This window comes from Pristiophorus japonicus, chromosome 1, assembly GCF_044704955.1.
Source record: "Pristiophorus japonicus isolate sPriJap1 chromosome 1, sPriJap1.hap1, whole genome shotgun sequence".
NCBI classification, from domain to species: domain Eukaryota; kingdom Metazoa; phylum Chordata; class Chondrichthyes; family Pristiophoridae; genus Pristiophorus; species Pristiophorus japonicus.
The window spans coordinates 485,658,422-485,678,349 of NC_091977.1; the positions used below are offsets into that span (position 1 = coordinate 485,658,422).

At 43.4% G+C, this 19,928-nt stretch overlaps 1 protein-coding gene across 6 annotated transcripts in view; it reads right to left on the bottom strand.

Annotated features, from left to right (window-relative positions):
* Positions 1-19,014, bottom strand: part of csrnp1b (cysteine-serine-rich nuclear protein 1b) — a 31,420-nt gene extending 12,406 nt beyond the window's left edge. Inside the window, exons 1-3 of one of the 6 annotated variants that reach the window (XM_070895048.1) lie at positions 18,517-19,014; positions 12,740-12,929; positions 2,428-2,672 (exon numbers count right to left, since the gene is read on the bottom strand). In XM_070895048.1, coding sequence (XP_070751149.1) covers positions 2,428-2,672; positions 12,740-12,873 — 379 coding nt within the window. In that variant the 5' untranslated portion in view covers positions 12,874-12,929; positions 18,517-19,014. Of the gene's footprint in view, positions 1-2,427; positions 2,676-12,739; positions 12,933-18,516 lie in introns of those variants that run through there. The other 5 variants (XM_070895041.1, XM_070895072.1, XM_070895079.1 and 2 more) reach the window with 5 other exon arrangements.
* Positions 19,015-19,928: the final 914 nt, after the last annotated feature.

Genomic DNA, 19,928 nt, shown 5'->3' on the forward strand with positions numbered 1-19,928 from the left:
GAGTGTGGAGAGAGAGAGAGAGAGTGTGGAGAGAGAGAGAGAGTGTGGAGAGAGAGAGAGAGAGAGTGTGGAGAGAGAGAGAGAGAGTGTGGAGAGAGAGAGAGAGAGAGTGTGGAGAGAGAGAGAGAGAGTGTGGAGAGAGAGAGAGAGAGTGTGGAGAGAGAGAGAGAGAGTGTGGAGAGAGAGAGAGAGAGTGTGGAGAGAGAGAGTGAGTGTGGAGAGAGAGAGTGAGTGTGGAGAGAGAGAGAGAGTGTGGAGAGAGAGAGAGAGTGTGGAGAGAGAGAGAGAGTGTGGAGAGAGAGAGAGAGTGTGGAGAGAGAGAGAGAGAGTGTGGAGAGAGAGAGAGAGTGTGTGGAGAGAGAGAGAGAGTGTGGAGAGAGAGAGAGAGTGTGGAGAGAGAGAGAGAGTGTGGAGAGAGAGAGAGTGTGGAGAGAGAGAGTGTGGAGAGAGAGAGAGTGTGGAGAGAGAGAGTGAGTGTGGAGAGAGAGAGTGAGTGTGGAGAGAGAGAGAGAGAGTGTGGAGAGAGAGAGAGAGTGTGGAGAGAGAGAGAGAGAGAGTGGAGAGAGAGAGAGAGAGAGAGAGGAGAGAGTAGAGAGAGAGAGTGGAGAGAGAGAGAGAGAGTGGAGAGAGAGAGAGAGAGAGAGAGTGTGGAGAGAGAGAGAGAGAGAGAGAGAGTGTGGAGAGAGAGAGAGTGTGGAGAGAGAGAGAGAGAGAGAGAGAGAGAGTGTGGAGAGAGAGAGAGAGAGAGAGAGACTGAAAGGCAGAGATGTTAAGGGAATTCAACATGGCACCTCAGTTATCTGCTTTGACCTTGAATTTCGCACAATTGAATGAGGATTTAAGGATGTTTCCATTCTGCAGTACAAACTATTACAGGAACCCCTAGTTTAAACGATAACATCTGCTTCAAGATTCTGTACCTGCATATCAAGTACCAGTTCTTTCTCCTCCTCCAACCATTGCCCGACTGAGGATCAATCATTAAAACTTTCTGGGCCGTTTGGTGACAAAGCTTCGCCACTACCCAAACAGATTTGTGAGGGAGACCAGAACGAGAGGCCATGAATATAAGACGGTCATTAATAAATCCAATATGGAATTCAGGAGCAAATTCTTTTCCCAGAGAGTGGAACTCATTACCAAACAGTTGAGGCGACTAGCACAGATGCATTTAAATGGAAGCTAGGTAACCACATGCAGGAGAAAGGAATAGAAGGATGTGTCAATGGGGTTAGATGAAGAAAGGTGGGAAGAGGCTCATGTGGAGCATAAACACCAGCATGGACCTGTTGTGTTGCTTCTGTGCTGTAATTACAATGTAACGATGTAGATTTATTTATTTATACATGGCACTATATGCTTAGACTCTTCTATTTTTAAATCTATAATGCCACAGATCACCAAGGTTAAAAAGGATACGAGAAAAGTTGAACAAAATTAAATAGTGATTATGTGACACCGAGCTCAATTGTAGGAGGAAGATAATAATTAGGGAGGTAAACAATTTTGGGGTTTTAAGGTCCTTGGAAAGAACTATATAAAAGTTAAAGAAAATATGTTATCCAAGTGTCAGCTATAGCTAGTGGGTAGCACACTCGACCGAGTCAGAAGGTTGTGGGTTCAAGTCCCACTCCAGAGACTTGAGCACATAAACCTAGGTCGACACTCCAGTGCTGAGGGGGCGCTGCACTGTCGGATGTGCCATCTTTTGGATGAGACGTTAAACCGAGGCTCCGCCTTCCCCCACAGGTGGACGTAAAATATCCCATGGCACTATTCTGAAGAAGAGCAGTTATCCCCGGTATCCTCATGGGGGAAATCTAGAACTAGGGGGCATAGTTTCAGAATAAGGGGCTGCATATTTAAAAACAGAAATGAAGAGGAATTTCTTCTGAGGGCCATGAATCTTTGGAATTCTCTACCCCAGAGAGCTGTGGAGGCTGGGTCTTTGAATATATTTAAGGTGGAGATAAACAGATTTTGAATGATAAGGGTTATGGGGAGCAGGCAGGGAAGTGGAGTTGAGGCCAGGATCAGATCCAGCATGATCTTATTGAATGGCGGAGCAGGCTCAAGGGGCCAAATGGCCTACTCCTGCTCCTATTTCTTATGTCCTTATGTTTTGGCCAATATTTATCCCTCAATCAACATAACAAAAAAATAATCTGGTCATTATCACATTGCTGTTTGTGAGAGCTTGCCGTGTACAAATTGGCTGTTGCGTTTCCAACATTATAACAGTGACTACACACCAAAAAGTACTTCACTGGCTGTAAAGCACTGAGACGTCCGGTGGTCATGAAAGGTGCTATATAAATATGTAAATCTTTTTTTCTTTCAAAAAGATGCATTTGTGGTGAGGATACCAATACCTAGCAACGTTAACTGAGATCACTAACTGAATAGGATGTTACGTCAGGTACTTACGGGGAAATGGTGTTGAGGGGAAAGTTGCATTACTTCTGGTTGCCCACGTTTCACTACAAGAGCTGTCATCATCAGAGTCCCAGCTGGAGGACAAAGAGCAAGATGAAGCGGCGGAGGAGGAGGAGGACGACGACGACGACGAGGATGATGACGGAGAAGATGAGGAGTAACAGGGATCATCCTCCACTTCTTCAAACTTTCGTTTCAGAATTCCACTCATGGCAAAATGTAATTTGGTCACAGTTCTGCTTACAAACAGCAAAGAAAAGAAAAATGTCAACAAAGAGTTTTTCTACCTAGCACAGTACACCTTATGGCTTTTTTTCTTCAGCCAGATTTGAATTTAAATTTAAGAATGATCCTCGCCAAGCTGGAGTTACCAGTTTTCTGGTACTCCAGTGCAGTGTGAAGTCTTTCAATATCAAAAGCTTCACGTGCTTTCTTGACGACCAGATCTTTGAGGAGTGCCTTTACATTTAGCGATTTTTTTAAATTCACAAAAAAAGTTACTATATTGTGTGTCTGAAATTGTAGAAACAGAAAGGGGGAGGGAGGGTGAATAAAATAAAACTCCAGAGATAAGTGCTCATTGTGTGTTCTCTGGGCTTCTTCATTCAATAGCAGGGCTGGTAGTGCAGTGGTTAGGTTACTGGACTAGTAATTGAGAGAACGTCAGTTCAAATCCCACCGTGGCAGTTTGAGAATTTTAATTTTTATAAAACATCTAGAAATAAAAAGCTGGTGTCAGCTAAAGTGCCCACAAAGCTGGTCCGCAGTTGAATAGCCGATACTCGATTGTGTAGATTCCCAAATGGCCGCTGGGGTAAGATACCAAAATGGGCCGTAAGTACCAGTGGAGCAAGAGGCCAACATAGTCAGGACCTTCAGGAGGTGAGCAAGACCGGTAAAGGAAATACTTCTTTGCAGCAAAAAAAGTTAGTGATGTTGCTATAATGGGGATTTTAGATAAAATTGAAGGACAGGCTCTTCTTAGTTTCAGGTGGTCTGGTCTGTTTCAGAATGATGGGAGGCAGAGCTGAGCCAGTGATTTTTGTTCTGGGGATGTGGGCATTTATTCTCCATCCCTAGCTGCCCCAAGAGGACTGGTGTAACATGTAGGCCAGACCAAGTAGGAGTGTAGCTTCCCTCATTCCCTAAAAGGACATTAGTTAACCAGTTTGGTTCTTACAACAGTTTGTCATCCTTTCTTCCTGATACCAGCCACAAATGATCAGATTTATTGAATTCAGACATGATCAGTGACAGATCTGTGAAATTGTTCAAAATGCTCTCTGAAGACAAAGGCTGGGAAGGGAAAAAATGCAATTCGGTATTTTGAGTCAGAAGGTTGTGGGTTCAAGTCCCACTGCAGAGACCGGAGCACATAATCTAGATCGCAGTCCTAAGGAAGTGCCGCACTGTCGGAAGTGCCGCCTTCTCGGGTAGATGTAAAAGATCCCAAGGCTCTTTTCGAAGATGAGCAGGGGTATTGTGGCCAACATTTATCACCTAAAACAGATTAACTGACATCTCCGTATCTAAAAAAAAAATTCATTCTCTGGATATGGGAGTCGCTGGCAAGGCTGGCATTTATTGCCTATCCCCAATTGCCCTTGAGGTGTGGTGAGCCGCTGCAGTGAAGGTACTCCCACAATGTTGTTAGTTAGGGAGTTCTGGGATTTTGACCCAGCAACGATGAACATTAAGCAATGCAGAGAGTTTTGTCACAAGACTGAATGACAGGCTTTGCCGGACCCTGGATATGTACCGAGTAATTCAAGGCAACACAATAAATACTCGTAAACACAGCTTACTGATTGGTGTCAGTGTAGGTCCAAGAACTTGCCACACATGACTCAGTACAGTATGGTCTCAATAATGTAACCAGATGACTTGTGTTCCTTTTACTAGAATCATTCTGCAACCTTTGCAGTCTGCACGTGGGTGGAAGTGACTGTGTGGAAGGCACATCTGATATATTACTCCCAAGATCTCTCAATGATTCATGTCATGTGAATGTGAACAAACTTCTATTAAAATAAAATTAAACACAGCCTACTGACTGGGTGATGATACAGAGACAGGACTGTGTTTAGAGGAGTGCAATAAAAGTTGTGATATTCAGCATGAAACACACATGATATTCCCTTGAAACTCTATCATCTTGGATTTTTAATAGACTCCTAAAGTGACTTCATTGAATGAGAATGTCAAGAGACAGCAATCCACCAATGTATCATATGCAATGAACACACTAAGTTCAATGTCATCTATACCGATGAGTAATGAAACAGGCATTGGTACAGATGGAACAGTACAGATGAGGCCCAGGCAAGTGAATTTCCCCCTCCATACAGAGCATACAGCAAGTCTAAGCCCCAAGAGGATATCTTGGGAATGCATTAAACCCCAATGGCCTATGCATCCTGGAATCATCCTGGTAAAACCGAGGAACATAAATCCTTGTGGAATACAGCTCTATAGTCACATGGACAAGACAGGAACACCTCCACAGCTGTGGCTCCTGTGCTGTTCTACTCATGTTGCAAATGACTGACTTTAAAAAAATTAGTTCATGGGAGGTGGGCGTCGCTGGCAAAGCCAGCATTTATTGCCCTTCCCCAATTGTCCCAAGGCATATTTAATGTATTGACACCAATTCAAAATAAGCTACATAGAGGCCAATGTGTTATCCTGTTGTGGTCTTGGGTTTTAATTTTAACTCATCACCTCTGATCATTACGATCAACGACAGGCCTGCAATTACTTGAATTTCACCCTGGGGTGAAATTGTTCAAAATGCTCACTCAAGACACAACACAAGCTGGGAAGGGCAAGGTGCAATTAAGTATTATGTACAACTGGACATAGTTCACATCTTTCATTGTATTTACTGTAATATAGTGAAGTACTGCTCGTCTTTGTGGTAATAGTCTCGCCTCGAAGTCACAAGGTTGTGGGTTCATGTCCCACTCCAGAGATTTGAGCACATAATCCAGGTTAACAATTCAGTGCAGTACTGAGAGAGTGCTGCACAGTCAAAGAAATCATCTTTTGGATGAGATGTTAAACCGAGGCCCCATCTGCCCACCCAGATGGATGGAAAAGATCCCATAGCATTATTCAAAGAGGAGCAAGGGTGTTCTCCCCGGTGTCCTGTGCAATATTTATCCCTCAACCAACATTACTAAGTAATATTCTGGTCATTATCAGATTTCTGTTTGTGCGACCTTGCTGTGTACAATTGACTGCCAGGTTACTACTATCCCCAGCATTGAAGCACTGACCACACTCGATCAGCTTTGCTGGGCAGGCCACATAGTTCGTGTGCCAGACACAACTCCCAAAGCAAGTGCTCTATGCAGAGCTCCTTCATGGCAAATGAGCCAAAAGGTGGGCAGCGGAAACGTTACAAGGACACCCTCAAAGCCTCCCTGGTAAAGTGCAACATCACCATGACACCTGGGAGACCCTAGCCAAAGACCACCCTAAGTGGGAGGGCATTAAGCACTTCGAGTCTCAACGCTGAGAGCGTGAAGAGGTCAAGCGCAGGCAGCGGAAGGAGCGTACGGCAAACCAGTCCCACCCACCCCTTCCCTCGGCGACTGTCTGTCCCACCTGTGACAGAGTCTGTGGCTCTCGTATTTGACTGTTCAGTCACCAAAGAACTCACTTCAGGAGTGGAAGCAAGTCTTCCTCGATTCCAAGGGACTGCCTATGATGATGATGATTACAACAGTGACCACATTTCAAAAGTACTTAATTGGCTGTAAAGTGCTTTGGGACGTCCAGAGGTTGTGAAAGACACTATATAAATACAAGTCCTTTCTTTCACTGGTGTAACTCGTTTGCCACTGGTGGCGAGACTGTTTAACACACTGGAGCCACCAGTGCTCAACTGGCTACAAACGTCACACTTAACAATCGCAGACAAATACCCTGAACAGTTCCAGTATGCACTATGACACAGTTACTGGCAGCCTTTGCAGTTGCCTGGCAACACAAGGGTTGGGACAATCGGGAACATTCAACATTTCGTCACTGATCCGTCATCACAGATCTAAGCATGTAATTAGTATTCTCTGGACAGGGCTGCTTTGGTGTTTTTCCATAGTACTTGGGAGTTAACAGTACTCAATCAGCTGGCAAGTTCCAGAATCGTAAAGCCAGGACTAGATTGAACACTGCCTCATTATAAATGCCTCAGTGCACTCACTGCATCGCAATCTTAAACGGCAACGGTGCGGATGAATGAATGAAATCCTTCTGCGACTGACAGAGTGTCCAAATATTAAAAAGCCATTCAAGGCCAGACTGGCCCTGTAAAGAAGTCAACACCCTCTCCAAACACCAAGCTTGAAGACTACTGCAAATCTTATTCTCTCTTCCACAGGATCCAATGACTATGAACCAGATGTGAACACGTGACCAGAGTTGAACCGTTTTGAACTCCCCCCTCCCCTTATCACCACTGCCTACCCAAAAGAAACAAGTGCAGCATTAACACCTTGAAACATGCAAATCTTGGGTGTCAAATACACCACGGTACAGCTCCGAGTGGCCTCGTTTATTGTGATGCACATCACTCCCACGACTACAAGTGACACAGAACAACTTAAGAGCTCAAAATACACTCAAGTAGACAGACATAACCCAAGTTTGGATTAGCAAAGAATTATTCTTCTGCCCCACTGTTCAAGCAGTGATGGTCCAAAAGTTTTACACAATTATGTTTTGCTGAAATCCTAATGACCGCACTAACCAGCGGAGTGTACTTTAAGATTGAGTAAATGTAACAGAAGAGATCAACAGGAACAAATCAGTTTACAAGCTGACCAGTAAACATCTATTTAAACTGCTTAGAGAAACAGAGTGAACGTCAAGTCGGACGAAGGGTCATAAAACACGAAACGTTAACTCTGTTTCTCTCCACAGATTCTGCCTGACCTTGAGATTTCCAGCATTTTTTGTTTTTATTTAAGATTCCAGCATCCGCAATATTTTGTTTTTGTATTTAAACTGTTGTGTGTGTTTACTTACACAGTAACTTCAGTCCCAAGGTGTCTGGATAAAAACGTTTCAAACACATACAACAAATAAGCAAGAAAAAAGGCTCAGAACTGTGCTTTTGAAAAGGATATTTATGGATGGCAAAGGCTTTGGAATTATTTCTATATGACACATTTACAGGATTAACTGGATATTAAGAACATTTTAATTTCTCAGTCTGATACAAATGGATTTGGAACGAGTTCATGTTATCGAACCACATTAAAGATTAAAGCAGCCTAGTAACAATCCTGCACCGAGCCAATACTACCGATCTATTTTTAATAGGTCAAGAAGTGATATGCAGTAAGATGTCGAGCTGACTTTAAGCTAATATTTTGTGTCTGCTTCAGTGCAAATTTATTACACTGTGTACCACAAATCACATAACAGAGGCCTACATTCATCACCTCAGGACATCCCACAATGCTTCACAGACAATGAAGTACTTTTGAAATGTAGTCACTGTTATGTAGGGAAACGCGACAGCCAATTTGGTCACAGAAAGGTCCCCCAAAATACAATGAGATAATGACCAGATGAAGTGTTTTTTTTTGTAAAAGTGATGTTGGTTGATAGATAAATATTGCCCTACACCAGAGAGAAGTCCCCTACGCTTCTTCGAAAATGCCATAGGATCATTTACATACACCCGAGATGGCAGATTGGGCCTTGGTTTAACGCTTCAACCGTAAGATGTCATCTCCAACAGTGCAGCAGTCCCTCAGTACTGCACTGGAGTGTCAGCCTAGTCTCTGGAGTGGGGTTGAACCCACAATTTTATGACTCAGGCGGCAGTGCTATCACTAAACCAAGGTGGACTCGCATGATACCTACTACAGCCATAGGGTGCTCATGGTGGAGGGGAGTGGATACAGCTTGATCTTGGATTGCGTGAAGGTGAAGGTGAGTCACTCAGCCCAAAATATCCAGCTTCTTCACTGCTTTTATAGCCAGTGTTGATATGGCTGGTCCAGTTAAGCTTCTGGTCAATGGTGCCCCTCAGGATGTTGATGGGAGGGGATTCGCTGATGGTGATGCTATTGAAGGTCAGATGGAGGTGGTGGGGCCTTTTCTTGCTGGAGATGGTCATTGCTTGGCTAATATGGCACAAAGGCTACTTGCCACTAGTCAGCCCAAGTCTGGAAGTTGCCCAGGTCAGGCTGCAGGCTGGCATGGGCTGCTTCATTTTCAGATGCAGCAAATTTAGCTGAACATTGCAAAATTAACAGTGAACAGTCCCACTCTTAACCTAATGACATAGGGGAAATCACTGAACAACTGGAAATGGTTGGGCCAAGGATGTAACGCTGAAGTACTCTAGCAGCGATGTCCTGGATCTGCAATGATTGACTTTTGACCACAACTGTCATCCTGTGTGTCAGCAGGTGTGACTCCAGCCACTTGAGGGGCTTTGCTTTGACCCCTATTGACCTCAGTTTTGCTCGGGCTCCTTGGTGCCATACCTGATCAAATGCTGACTTTAGCTGAGGGCAGCTACTCTCCCCTCTCTGGCATTCAGTTTCTGCATCCACGCCAGGATCAAGGCTGCAATGACGTTCCAAACGGAGTGGTTTTGGTGGAACCCAAACAGAGTGTCGGCAAGCAGGTTTTTGGTGAATAGGTGCTGCTTGATACTATTAATTATTTCTTCCATTGCTATGCTGAAGATTGGGAGAATGCTGCTGTTAGGATGGTAATTGGCTGGGTAGATTTTTTCCTTCTTTCTGAATTGTATTACCAGATCTTTCGCTGTGGGCTCACAGTCTGCCACCATGTTGGAGACTAGCATCCTCGTTAGATGTAAGCACTTCAAACCATCTCTTTTATTCTGTAAAATGCTCATTCCAAGAGCAGGGAGGCAAAACACAGCATCAAAAAGAATGTAGAACTATCAGTAGGAATTTTTCCAAAGTAGCATTTCTTCTGGAAGGAAAAGTGATAACGTTTTGTGTTTTATCTGACACAAAGTTACAACTGGGATAGGACAATTCCCTCTGGTAATGTTGGCAGTCAGTCCTTTCCTTCCTGGCCTTAATCCAAAACAGATGGAGCCTCTTGATTCAGAACCTATGGCTTGTGGAAAATAGGTAACTTACTGCCAGACCTGGACAAAAAATGTTCCATATACACTCCTTATACCAGAAAATGACAAGTTTTTTTTTTAAATTGAAGGGATCCCAACTTTCTTTGAAAAACAATCAGCTCAAGTTCTGGAGAGTTGCAGTAACAAGATGGGCAGAATAAATTGTTCCATAGGCACTGCCCTCTGGTGGCACAGTGGGTGAAACTACAACATCTTCAACCTAGTTTTCTCACACACATACAGAACGAAAAAAAGAGCTTTGTACCCTGTCTCCACTGCCAAAGAACATTCTGTTCCTTGGCTCCAGCTCTCCCTCATTCATTCCATTTAAACTGTCTGTTTTAGTAAAAATAAATAGTGGAACAGATAGAACCCACAGGAATTTTCTGCTGGCTCTATGACTCCCACTCAGCCTGGAACAGTGCGTTACAAGTATTGCACCCAGATGGGTTTAATATTTCCTTTGTGTGAAAGGGGGTGGTGGCATGGCAAGGGAAAAAGAGTGCAAGACAGTGCAACTTAAAGGGGCATGGTCACCTGGGATCAATTCCTAGCTCACTTTAACAAGGAGAAAGCACTGGCCTTTATACAGAACCGCTTAACGTCCTCAAGACATCCTGTAACGCTTCACAGCCAATTAACTTTCTGAAGCGCAGTCACTGCGATGTAAACAAACACAGCAGCTACACTTTGCACAGCAAGATCCCACAAGCGGCAAAGATGAACGACCAGCTAATTTGTGCTTTTTGGTGGTGTTGGTGCAGGCAAGAATTCAGGGAAAACTCCCTGCTCATTTGCCAGGAACAGGCAGACGGGGCCTCGTTTTAAAGTTCCCTTCGAAAGACGGCACCTCTGCCAATGTAGCCTACCCTCAGTACTGCACTGAATCATCAGCCTAGATGCGCAAGTCTCGAGTGGGCCTTCAACCAATTAAGCCCTAACTGATGGTTAGTTTAGCAAGAGGAATGAGTGCACTGACTATACATAGCATGTCTAAATAGCTACTCCAGTGTGATGCCTAGCTCACATTTTAGTTATGGAAGTGCAATCAGCTTCGAGTCTTACCATCTCTGGTGGTTAAAGGAAACATACAACTGAGTCTCAGACCAAAAGGTCCCTGGTCAGTGCAGAGTTACTTGTTCTCAGCCAGGGTTGGCAGTGGGAGACCTCAGCTCTCCTGGGAAGGGTGAGCAAGCGCAAAGGAAAGAAAAGTTAGCTAGGGGTCCCATTCCAATGACATCTGCTGGAAAGTGCACAAGTGTGCAAAGTTGCAATTCCTTATGAGGCTCCCCAATACTGAGTGTTTATGCTTACACAGAAAACAGCTATGTGAAAACAGAAGGCGCCTAAATACTCCTGAAACTATCCCAAGCAACCAACTATTCAACTATTAAGGGCATCACACACCATGTCAAACAGCCTCCCAACACATCATCTGGATGCACATGGAACCATACCTCAGTAACTTGAGAGGAAAAAAAAAGTAAAGGAAAATTAAAAAAAAGGGCAAGAAAGTCTCCTGCCTTCACGCAGTGCATTCCAGAGCAGTAATACACCTTAGGGTTACAGATCTCATTGATAGTGCTTGAATTCATCTGAACTCCAAGATACATTACAGCCTTGGAACACATTCCATATCATGTCGTATCCGACATAAACACCAACTGCATTAGAAGCGTTCAAGAGAAGAGGCTGCCTCGGCTGTAGAAAGCTTCTGCATGTGTACGAGGAAGAACGAAGAGGACCCAAACACATGTTCTTTAGAGACACCCTCCCAAACATTCAGATCCAATTATATCTTGTAGCAAACACCTCTACACCACAGGGTGGTCAACCTACTTTAGTAACAGCTTCAGTTTAGAATAGCTCTCTGCCCTCACTTCCCACCCACCCTGAAATAGGGCCTTTATAAACAGCATTATTACAATTAACATACAGCAGAAGACCGTCTTTCATTGTTGTCACAGTACATTTCCTCTTGCTCCTCCTCGGGTGAAATACTGTGCGCTTCCATCAAATAGTGAGGAGACACCTTTCGCCTCCAGGAAACTCCCTCCTATTTGGCTTTGACACTGATTTGCATTAATTTCCTGACTTGCAGTCAAAGGAATGCCTATAATAAAATTACTTCTGTTTGAGTGCAGAACTGAAAATGAGAACCAAAGCAATCAAAGATTGCAAGTTTAGATATTATGGGTTAAATCAGGCTCTGAGTTACTAAACGTATGTTACTTTTACATCAACCTTTCCTCCTCTTCGCCCCTCATCTTACTTGCTTCAGTTACCTTGACAGATTCCTCCTTTGCCATCGCTTAGGAACGAGGGAGTTTGGCTTCTGCCAATTTAAGCTTCTTTTCCACCCCTGGGTTCATTGTTCCCCTGCAGAGGGGATGCTTCAGGCTCTCATAGTACTGATATCTATCTGCACAGATGTACGTTTTTCCCTCCCTCTTCTCCCCTCATTCACATTGCATACTGGTGGATGGAAGCAGTGGCTGACTGCAACAGCAGAATAAGACATTGCACCAGACCCCAATTCTGCCCTCAACCAATGTGCATATTTTCCAGGAGGGAAGTCGAGGAGGGAAGAGGGGTTAACAAGGCAACAACAACTTGGAATTGCCTTGCAACTTTAATATAGTACAACTTCCCAAGGCACTTTTACAGGGGCATGATCAAACAAAATTTGACACCGAGCCATGTAAATGCTGCTGAATACAGGTCTGAGGTCAAGTGCACCATTGTGCAAGAGAGTCTATTTTGTTAATCGGAGGTTTCTGAAGGCACATATTGCACCATTAAGAAAATGGTCCAGAATTGAGATTAGTCCAGTCGCCCCTCCCTACCTCAGTAGCCTCCTCCAGCCCTACAACCAAGAACTGAATATTTCCAACTCTAGGCCTCTTGCGCATCCTCCACTTCTTTTGCCCCACCATTGGTGGCCGTGCCTTCAGCTATCTAGGCCCCAAGCTCTGGAATTCCCTCCCCAAACCTCTTCACCCTTTCACCTCTCTCCTTCAAGAAGCTGATTAAAACCTTCCTCTTTGACCAAGTGTTTGGTCACCTGTCCTTTGGCTCGATGTCACTTCTTACGACTCTCTGTTCTCAATTAGCCAAACCTCTCTCCATGCTAATATATTACCCTCAACCCGGTGAAATTTTATCTTGTGCAGTAACCTTTTATGTGGTACCTTGTCAAATGCCTTCTGGAAGTCCAAATACACCACATCCACTGGTTCCCCTTTATCGACCCTGTTCGTTACATCCTCAAAGAACTCCAGCAAATTTGTCAAATATGACTTCCCCTTCATAAATCCATGCTGACTCTGCCTGACCGAATTTTGCTTTTCCAAATGTCCTGCTACTGCTTCTGGCAGAAAAAAAATCAAAGAGTAAGTTATTATTTAAATGGAGAAAGATTACAAAGTGCCACAATACAGCAGGACCTGGGGGTACTTGTGCATGAAACACAAAAGGATAGTATGTATGTAGGTACAGCAAGAGATCAGGAAGGGCAATGGTATCTTGGCCTTTATTGCAAAGGGAATGGAGTATAAATGCAGCAAAGTCTTGTGACAGCTATATAAGGTATTGGTGAGGCCACACCTGGAATACTGCGTGCAGTTTTGGTTTCCATATTTACATATGCTTTGGAGGCAATTCAGAGAAGGTTCACCAGGTTGATTCCAGGGATGAGGGGGTTGACTTATGAGGAAAGGTTGAGTAGGTTGAGCCTCTACTTATTGGAATTCAGAAGAATGAGAGGTGATCTTATCAAAACATAAAAGATTATGAGGGGGCTTGACAAGTGGATGCAGAGAGGATGTTTCCACTGATGGGGGGAGAATAGAACTAGAGGGCATGATCTTAGAATAAGGGACCGTCCATTTAAAACAGAGAGGAGGAGAAATTTCTTCTCAGAGGATTGTAAATATGTGGAATTCGCTGCCTCAGAGAGCTGTGGAAGCTGGGACATTGAATAAATTTACGACAGAAATAGACAGTTTCTTAAACGATAAGGAGATAAGGAGTTATGGGGAGCGGGCAGGGAAGTGGAGCTGAGTCCATGATCAGATCAGCCATGATCTTATTGAATGGCGGAGCAGGCTTGAGGGGTGATATGGCCTACTCCTGTTCCTATTTCTTAAGTTCTTATGTTCTTATCTGGCTGCAGCTCGGAACGTTTTACTACATCAAATGCGCTATCTAAACGCAAGTTGTTGTTGTCCAGAGCCGCCCTCATTTCATACGAGCTGCATGCAATTAGCGGGTGGAAGTATCCTTGCAACACAATCACACTTAAGATGGGAAGAGTGAAGTGAATGGAGCAGTTCCCTCAGTCATCGAATGGGCCCATAAACACAAACAACCTGACCATCGCTGCCATGGCACAATCGGAGACTTGCAAGCTGCCCCGTCTACACTGGAACCGAATCTGGTCTGCTCATCGTACAAAGCTGGGTTACTGCAAGAGGGTTACAGCATCACGTCCATCTAATCAAAACACAGAACCCCAATAACATCCCGCATCAAGAAAATGGGTTCCAGTATTCCCAATTGGCTGGTTGGGAATCAGGGCTGATTACAAGCTCAAAAACAACTAAGACACAGGCAAGTGGGGTGCTCAGAACTCCCTATAACTCCGCTCTTATGAAACCTGAGTTTCTATCAGCAGCGAAGGTTAAAACTTGCGGAGGTGCGGCTGTGCAAGTAGATAAACCTGTTTCTATTAGCATAGGGAAGCTCACTCACAGCCGTCGACACACTCACTGTCGGGTCCCCGAATGGAAATTCTCCAGTTGGTCAAAAGGAAAGCTAGTTTATATATCATGCACCTGCATTGTAACATTTAAAAACAAATGCCAATCTGGTCAAAAAACAAGGTGGTAGAAAAAAAAAAGAGGGGAAAAAATCCACATGTCCGATGATTAATTTTATAGTTTACCACCTTCAAATAGCTTCATAAATCACCTGCCTTTATAGCACCTAGCATGCATTTTTCATAAAAAACAATGGAAAAAGCACAGCAGCCTGCAAACATACCTTGCCAAGGGCAATACATTCTATTACTGTAAACCCATTTACAGAACCATAAACCTGAAGTGGTTGGGAAATTTACTGTGGTTTTTAATAAAACTGCAAATGATGCACAATACAAGTCCTGCATCGCAATTAAAAAAAATATTAGAATTCTCTGAATGGCTGTGTAGTGTTGAGCTATACAGAGCAGGAAAGATTTGGATTCTATCCCTGATCTGTGTCGAATCTGCTCATCTTAAATCGGGTCAATGTGGGGTAGGATAGGTCCTGTACAAATCAGTCTTTGCACCCCTAGACTTGGGGAGGAGGAATGAAGTCAGGGTTCTTGCTCCTTGTTGCTATCCCATGAGCAATGCTCCTGGGCTTGGGGTAGGTGAAATGAAGTCAGGGTTCCTGATCTTGTTTGCTATCCAGTAAACAAGTCTTGGAAGGTTTGAGGCATGAGCGAGGCAATCATTGCACATTATCGTGGACCTTTTCCATTTAATTGCACAGCCATAAGCCCGAGCCTGTCCACTCTGGTGGTGTCGCTTTGCTGTCCAGAATTGTGGGAGAGATTAAATTCTTCCGTCTGGTGTCAGATGGTTCTTTTATTTGAGGTCTCAAGTTGCCATGATGAGATTTGAAATCATATTCTCTGAATTACTAGACCAGTAACATAACCACTACACCACTGTACCCTAAAAATGTTCCCATTTCTCTCCTGCATCAAGTCACAGAAAATGGTAGCTAATACCCAGAATGGTAACAAGTTACATATTGCCAAGCTACAATGTCACACAACAACCTTCTGAAAATGAAAACGTGAAGAGATCCTGCAATAAATAGCCAATAGCTCAACTTGCAGGCCCCAATGCCTTTCAAAAAACAGACACACTTAGTAACAAAAGAGAACGTGAAATCCAATTAAAAAGGAAACTTTATGTTGCACCTCCTATTGTTACAGTCAGCACATTTCTTCCCTTTCCATCTCTGCCAAAAAAACTGCACATTTTCATTCCTACTGCACAACAAAATGACTCTCTTGTTAAGGCACCTGGCTCTGAACCAACCAGTACGAGACTTCAGTTGCTTTCTACTCTCCTCCCTCCAGCTGTGTGCACCAAATGAGAGGGGGAAAATTGCCAAATTTAGAAGAAAATATAAAAGTAATTTGCAAAAAAAAAAATTGGCAAATGGAAAGGGTAGAACATAAGAGAGGGGATTCAAGAAATTAGGAAGGGGCTGGGTGGAGAGGAAAGAACAGGGATGGGAGGGTGGTTGAAAAATGCACAGTATTTCTACTGAAACAGATTGAACAGTGCTCCTGGGATTAATAACTATCATGTTCTACTGCTGATTAATTATTTAGTCAGGCCAAACTGTAATTACAGCTGTTTCTCACAAGGTGCCACAAACAGATCTTACAAACTACCCTGAGCTCCTCACCGCCCTATATTTAAAGGGCAAATACTTTCCCAGCTTGCTTATTTTACTATATTTAGAACAGGCTGCTTCTGAAGTTAGTCTCGATAAACGTGCATCAATCTCCCACTTTGGTGAAATGCTGCTGATGCCGTGTCACAACAAAAACGATGCAAACCCAAGCAATTTGAAAATAGAAAAAGTCCCGGGTGCTTCAGAAAAACAAGGAAAGAAACAAAAAACTGAATGCTGAGCCGAGGGAGGAGATTATTAGGAAGGGTGACCAAAAGCTTGGATGAAGAGGTGTGATTTAAGGAAGGTCTTCAAGGAGAGAGGAGGCACAAGTGTTTAGGGAAGGAATTCCAGAGCATACCTAGGTGGCTAATAATGGGGTGGAGGGGGGGGGGGGGAAAGCAATTTACAAAAGGCCAGTCAAAGGAACAGAGCGCTTAGGCTGGGGGGGGGGGCTGGGAGATGGGAAGTTGTAGTATACTTCCAGTGACACCCCCAGGACCAAATGTTCATGGACCTCAACATAGCTACCAAAGGGAATCTCTATTAGGCCTCCAACAGGCCTCTATCTGGATAGGCAACACTTTGTAAAGAAAATTAAGTAAAGCAGTATACACAGATCGTGTGTCGCTCCTGAGTGCAACAGAAGAGTCCAAATTCACAGCTGAAATATTCTGTTCCGATTTGCAGAGATGACCTGAAAGGACACTTTGGGGAAATTAAAATTCTTGGGAGCCTTTAAATCTACATTCCCCAGAATCTCAAGCCTCAAGAAACATTAACTTTCGACAACTTCATTTAATCCAGGCAAAGGTTTACTAACTTTTTGGCAAGGCTCTTGCACACTTATGACTTTTGATGTTATTTTCACAATGAAAGGATCAGTCCCAGCTTTAAAATTACAGGGCACAAGAAACTCACAAACTATTCATTTTTTTTTTTAAAAAGACACTAGGCTACATCCAGCTCACACTCTCTGCTGTTCCAACTCTGGCCTACTGTGGGCTTCACCCTCCTTCCCTTATCAGTGGCACAGCCTATGACATCTTGACCACATATTCTGGAATTTTCTTTCTAAACTCCTTTACCAAGCTCCCTCAGAATTCATCTCTTCAAGTAGGCCTGCACTCATCCTCCTCATTTCTCCCAATTCCTGATCAGTGTACCCTCAAGTTAGAGGCACTACTTAAAAGCAAACTGCTGCTGTTATTTTGGTGATTGAATTGACCAAAAAGTAAACTGGGAAAAGATAATAAACTTCTCATGGGTAAATTAAAATGGGATTTCAAAAAAAAGTATTGAAGCAGGGCTTTGCTGAAAATTATGCGTCACAATTAAATCTTTCTCCCCCACTAAATAAGACAAATTCATCTCAACAGAAGAACTGTAAAAGGTCAGATGGGATTGAGGCAATGGAATGGATTAAGGAGTTGGAAAAACCATGTAAATAAAATGTCCACAGCATTCCTGAGGAAAGGAACAGACCAGCCAACCTGCTACAGAGAACAGAGAAAAATTCACAGTGATTTGTTAATTTGCAAAGTGGAACTGATTCAGCCATAAGAGCAGACACAGCATGGAACTTAGCCTCTTCAAGACTGATCATTATCTCCCATCACTGTTGACTGAGGCGGCTTAATTAACCTCCTTTGAAGTCAACCTTTCAAATACCTCTGCATTACACAGGCAGAAAAAACAAAACTTAGACAATCAGAAACATGTCTGTGAAGATATTATTAAAAATGATCAGAGTACAGGAGTACTTAGTTAAAGATCAGACAATCACCACTGTTTGCTAGAAATTGAGACATATGGCATATATCTTGAATTTACCAGAATACATGCATTACCTAAGATTTACAATATTTGCACCAATATCGAAAATACTATCCAAGTCCTTTCAGTTTGTTCCTTCAAAAGATACAGCAAGTTAAAATTATATTTTTAATTAAGGAGCACAAATCTCAAAATGGAAATATACATTAGAAAGTATTCAGTTAAAGCAGCAGATCCTTTCAATAAATGGAAAATTAAATCTGCTCAATGTGTGTGTGTGTGTGTGTGTAAAATGAATCTGCTCATAGTGAGTGTGGGTATGTGTGAATTTGACTGCTACACTACGCAGTGCTTCCACTCAGCATAAACTCAGACATCCTACTACTCCAGGTTACTAAGGCAACATATTTTTTCTGTCTAGCAACTCACAGGAACAGTCTGAACCTACTGAATAAGCACTTTTTTTGGAACAAGAACAAAATTACATTCAGTCTTAACCAGACACAAATAAATATATATTTATACAGATATACAGACATTTGAAGATATAAATATACATTAATTCCACAGCTACTTCACGTTAAAGCAACACTGTAACACCCTATCTGACAAGTAGTGCTACATACATACCATCCAAGTGGACTATCTAACTCCGCCAGGCAGATTGCATACCAGAAATTCTATGAAATCTTATAACACAAGGAGAGAGAAAAAAAACTTACCTCTTGAGAATTCTCAGGACTTGAAAACCACCATCAATTTGAAGGGAAATTGAAGACAGGGATTTTAATTTTTTTTTAAAAAGGTAGATTGAAAGTCGAATGTCTTTTTTTAAAACAAAAAGCCTGGTTTTATGATCTCATGTTGGGCAGATGTGGCCGTGCTGGTGGTTTTTAAGGGCAACTGGAGGTGGGGGTGTGGAGAGTTGATGGTCCCTGAACCTTGGCAGGAATGGGAAGAGGCTGGAGCTGCTGGGGAGGAGCGGCGGCTCCAGCTGCTGGTTGCTCGAGTCGCTGCCGGGGTGCTGCTGCCGCCGGGGAGCGGGCGGGAGGGCGAGAGCTGCTGCTTGCTGCTGCTGCTGTGGCTCCGAGCGGAGTGCAGGGGACGGAGCTGCAGCTCGAGTCTCGCCAGTGACTGGCTCCAAGTGAAGTGACTCAGTCCCCCGCCCCCCGGGTTCACTCGCTCGCTCACTCTCTCCTTTCTCTCGCCACCCAGCGGAAAAAAAGAATTTCAGCGAAGCTGACGCACGCTCTGACAAGCTCCAGCCCACTGCTTCCTGTTTCCAGCTAAACCTTTTTTTTTCTCTCTATCTAACCAAGTCATAATTTTTTTTTAAATATTGCAGTTTTATTATGATGATGCAAAGAAAACCCACAATTCTTCAGGTGACCTATGAACCAAACTGTACGTAAAACGAAATATGCTAGAATTAAATTGAGACAAATCTCATAAAATTTTTCTTTGAAAGTTGCAAAGCAGAATGTGACTCTTCTGGGCGTGCAACGCTCTTTATTTCTCTTTCCCTCCTCCCCCTCACACAAAACATTATGAGAACAGGCTGTTGGCACAAAAGGTCAGATTAAAGTCTCTGCAGCCTGTCTTTTTTTTTGCCACAGCCTTTATTGGACTAACGCAGCCAATAGCTTGTCAGAACTTGGCTAGAATCCAAAAAAAGAGGCACTGACTCTTGTGTGTGACTCCTCTGACATCACATCAGCGCATGGGGAAAAAGAGGTTTCTTTCTCCACTTGTTCACACATTGAGGAAATGTGATGCATTCTCAGTCTCTTGTGTCGATTACACAATGCTGTGGTAACAGAACTGAAACAGTGCATGATATAAAACCCCTGTGCTTCCCATGTATAGTATATCCAGTGCCACTGGGCAGAGGATTACCTTTAAGTTCTACCCTTTCAGCTCAACCCTTTTCGTTTGCTCACTTTTTCCAATAATGTCAATGGCACCGTGTGAATTCCCACAACAAGTTCCATTAAATTTCTACATAGCAGGAAGTATTGCTTGAATCATAGAATCTTACATTGGCAAAGTTGCCATTCATTGCCTTCCCACTTGCCCTTGAGAAGCTGGTGTTAGGACTTCATCTTGAATTGCGGCAGTCGTTGTGGTGAAAGTA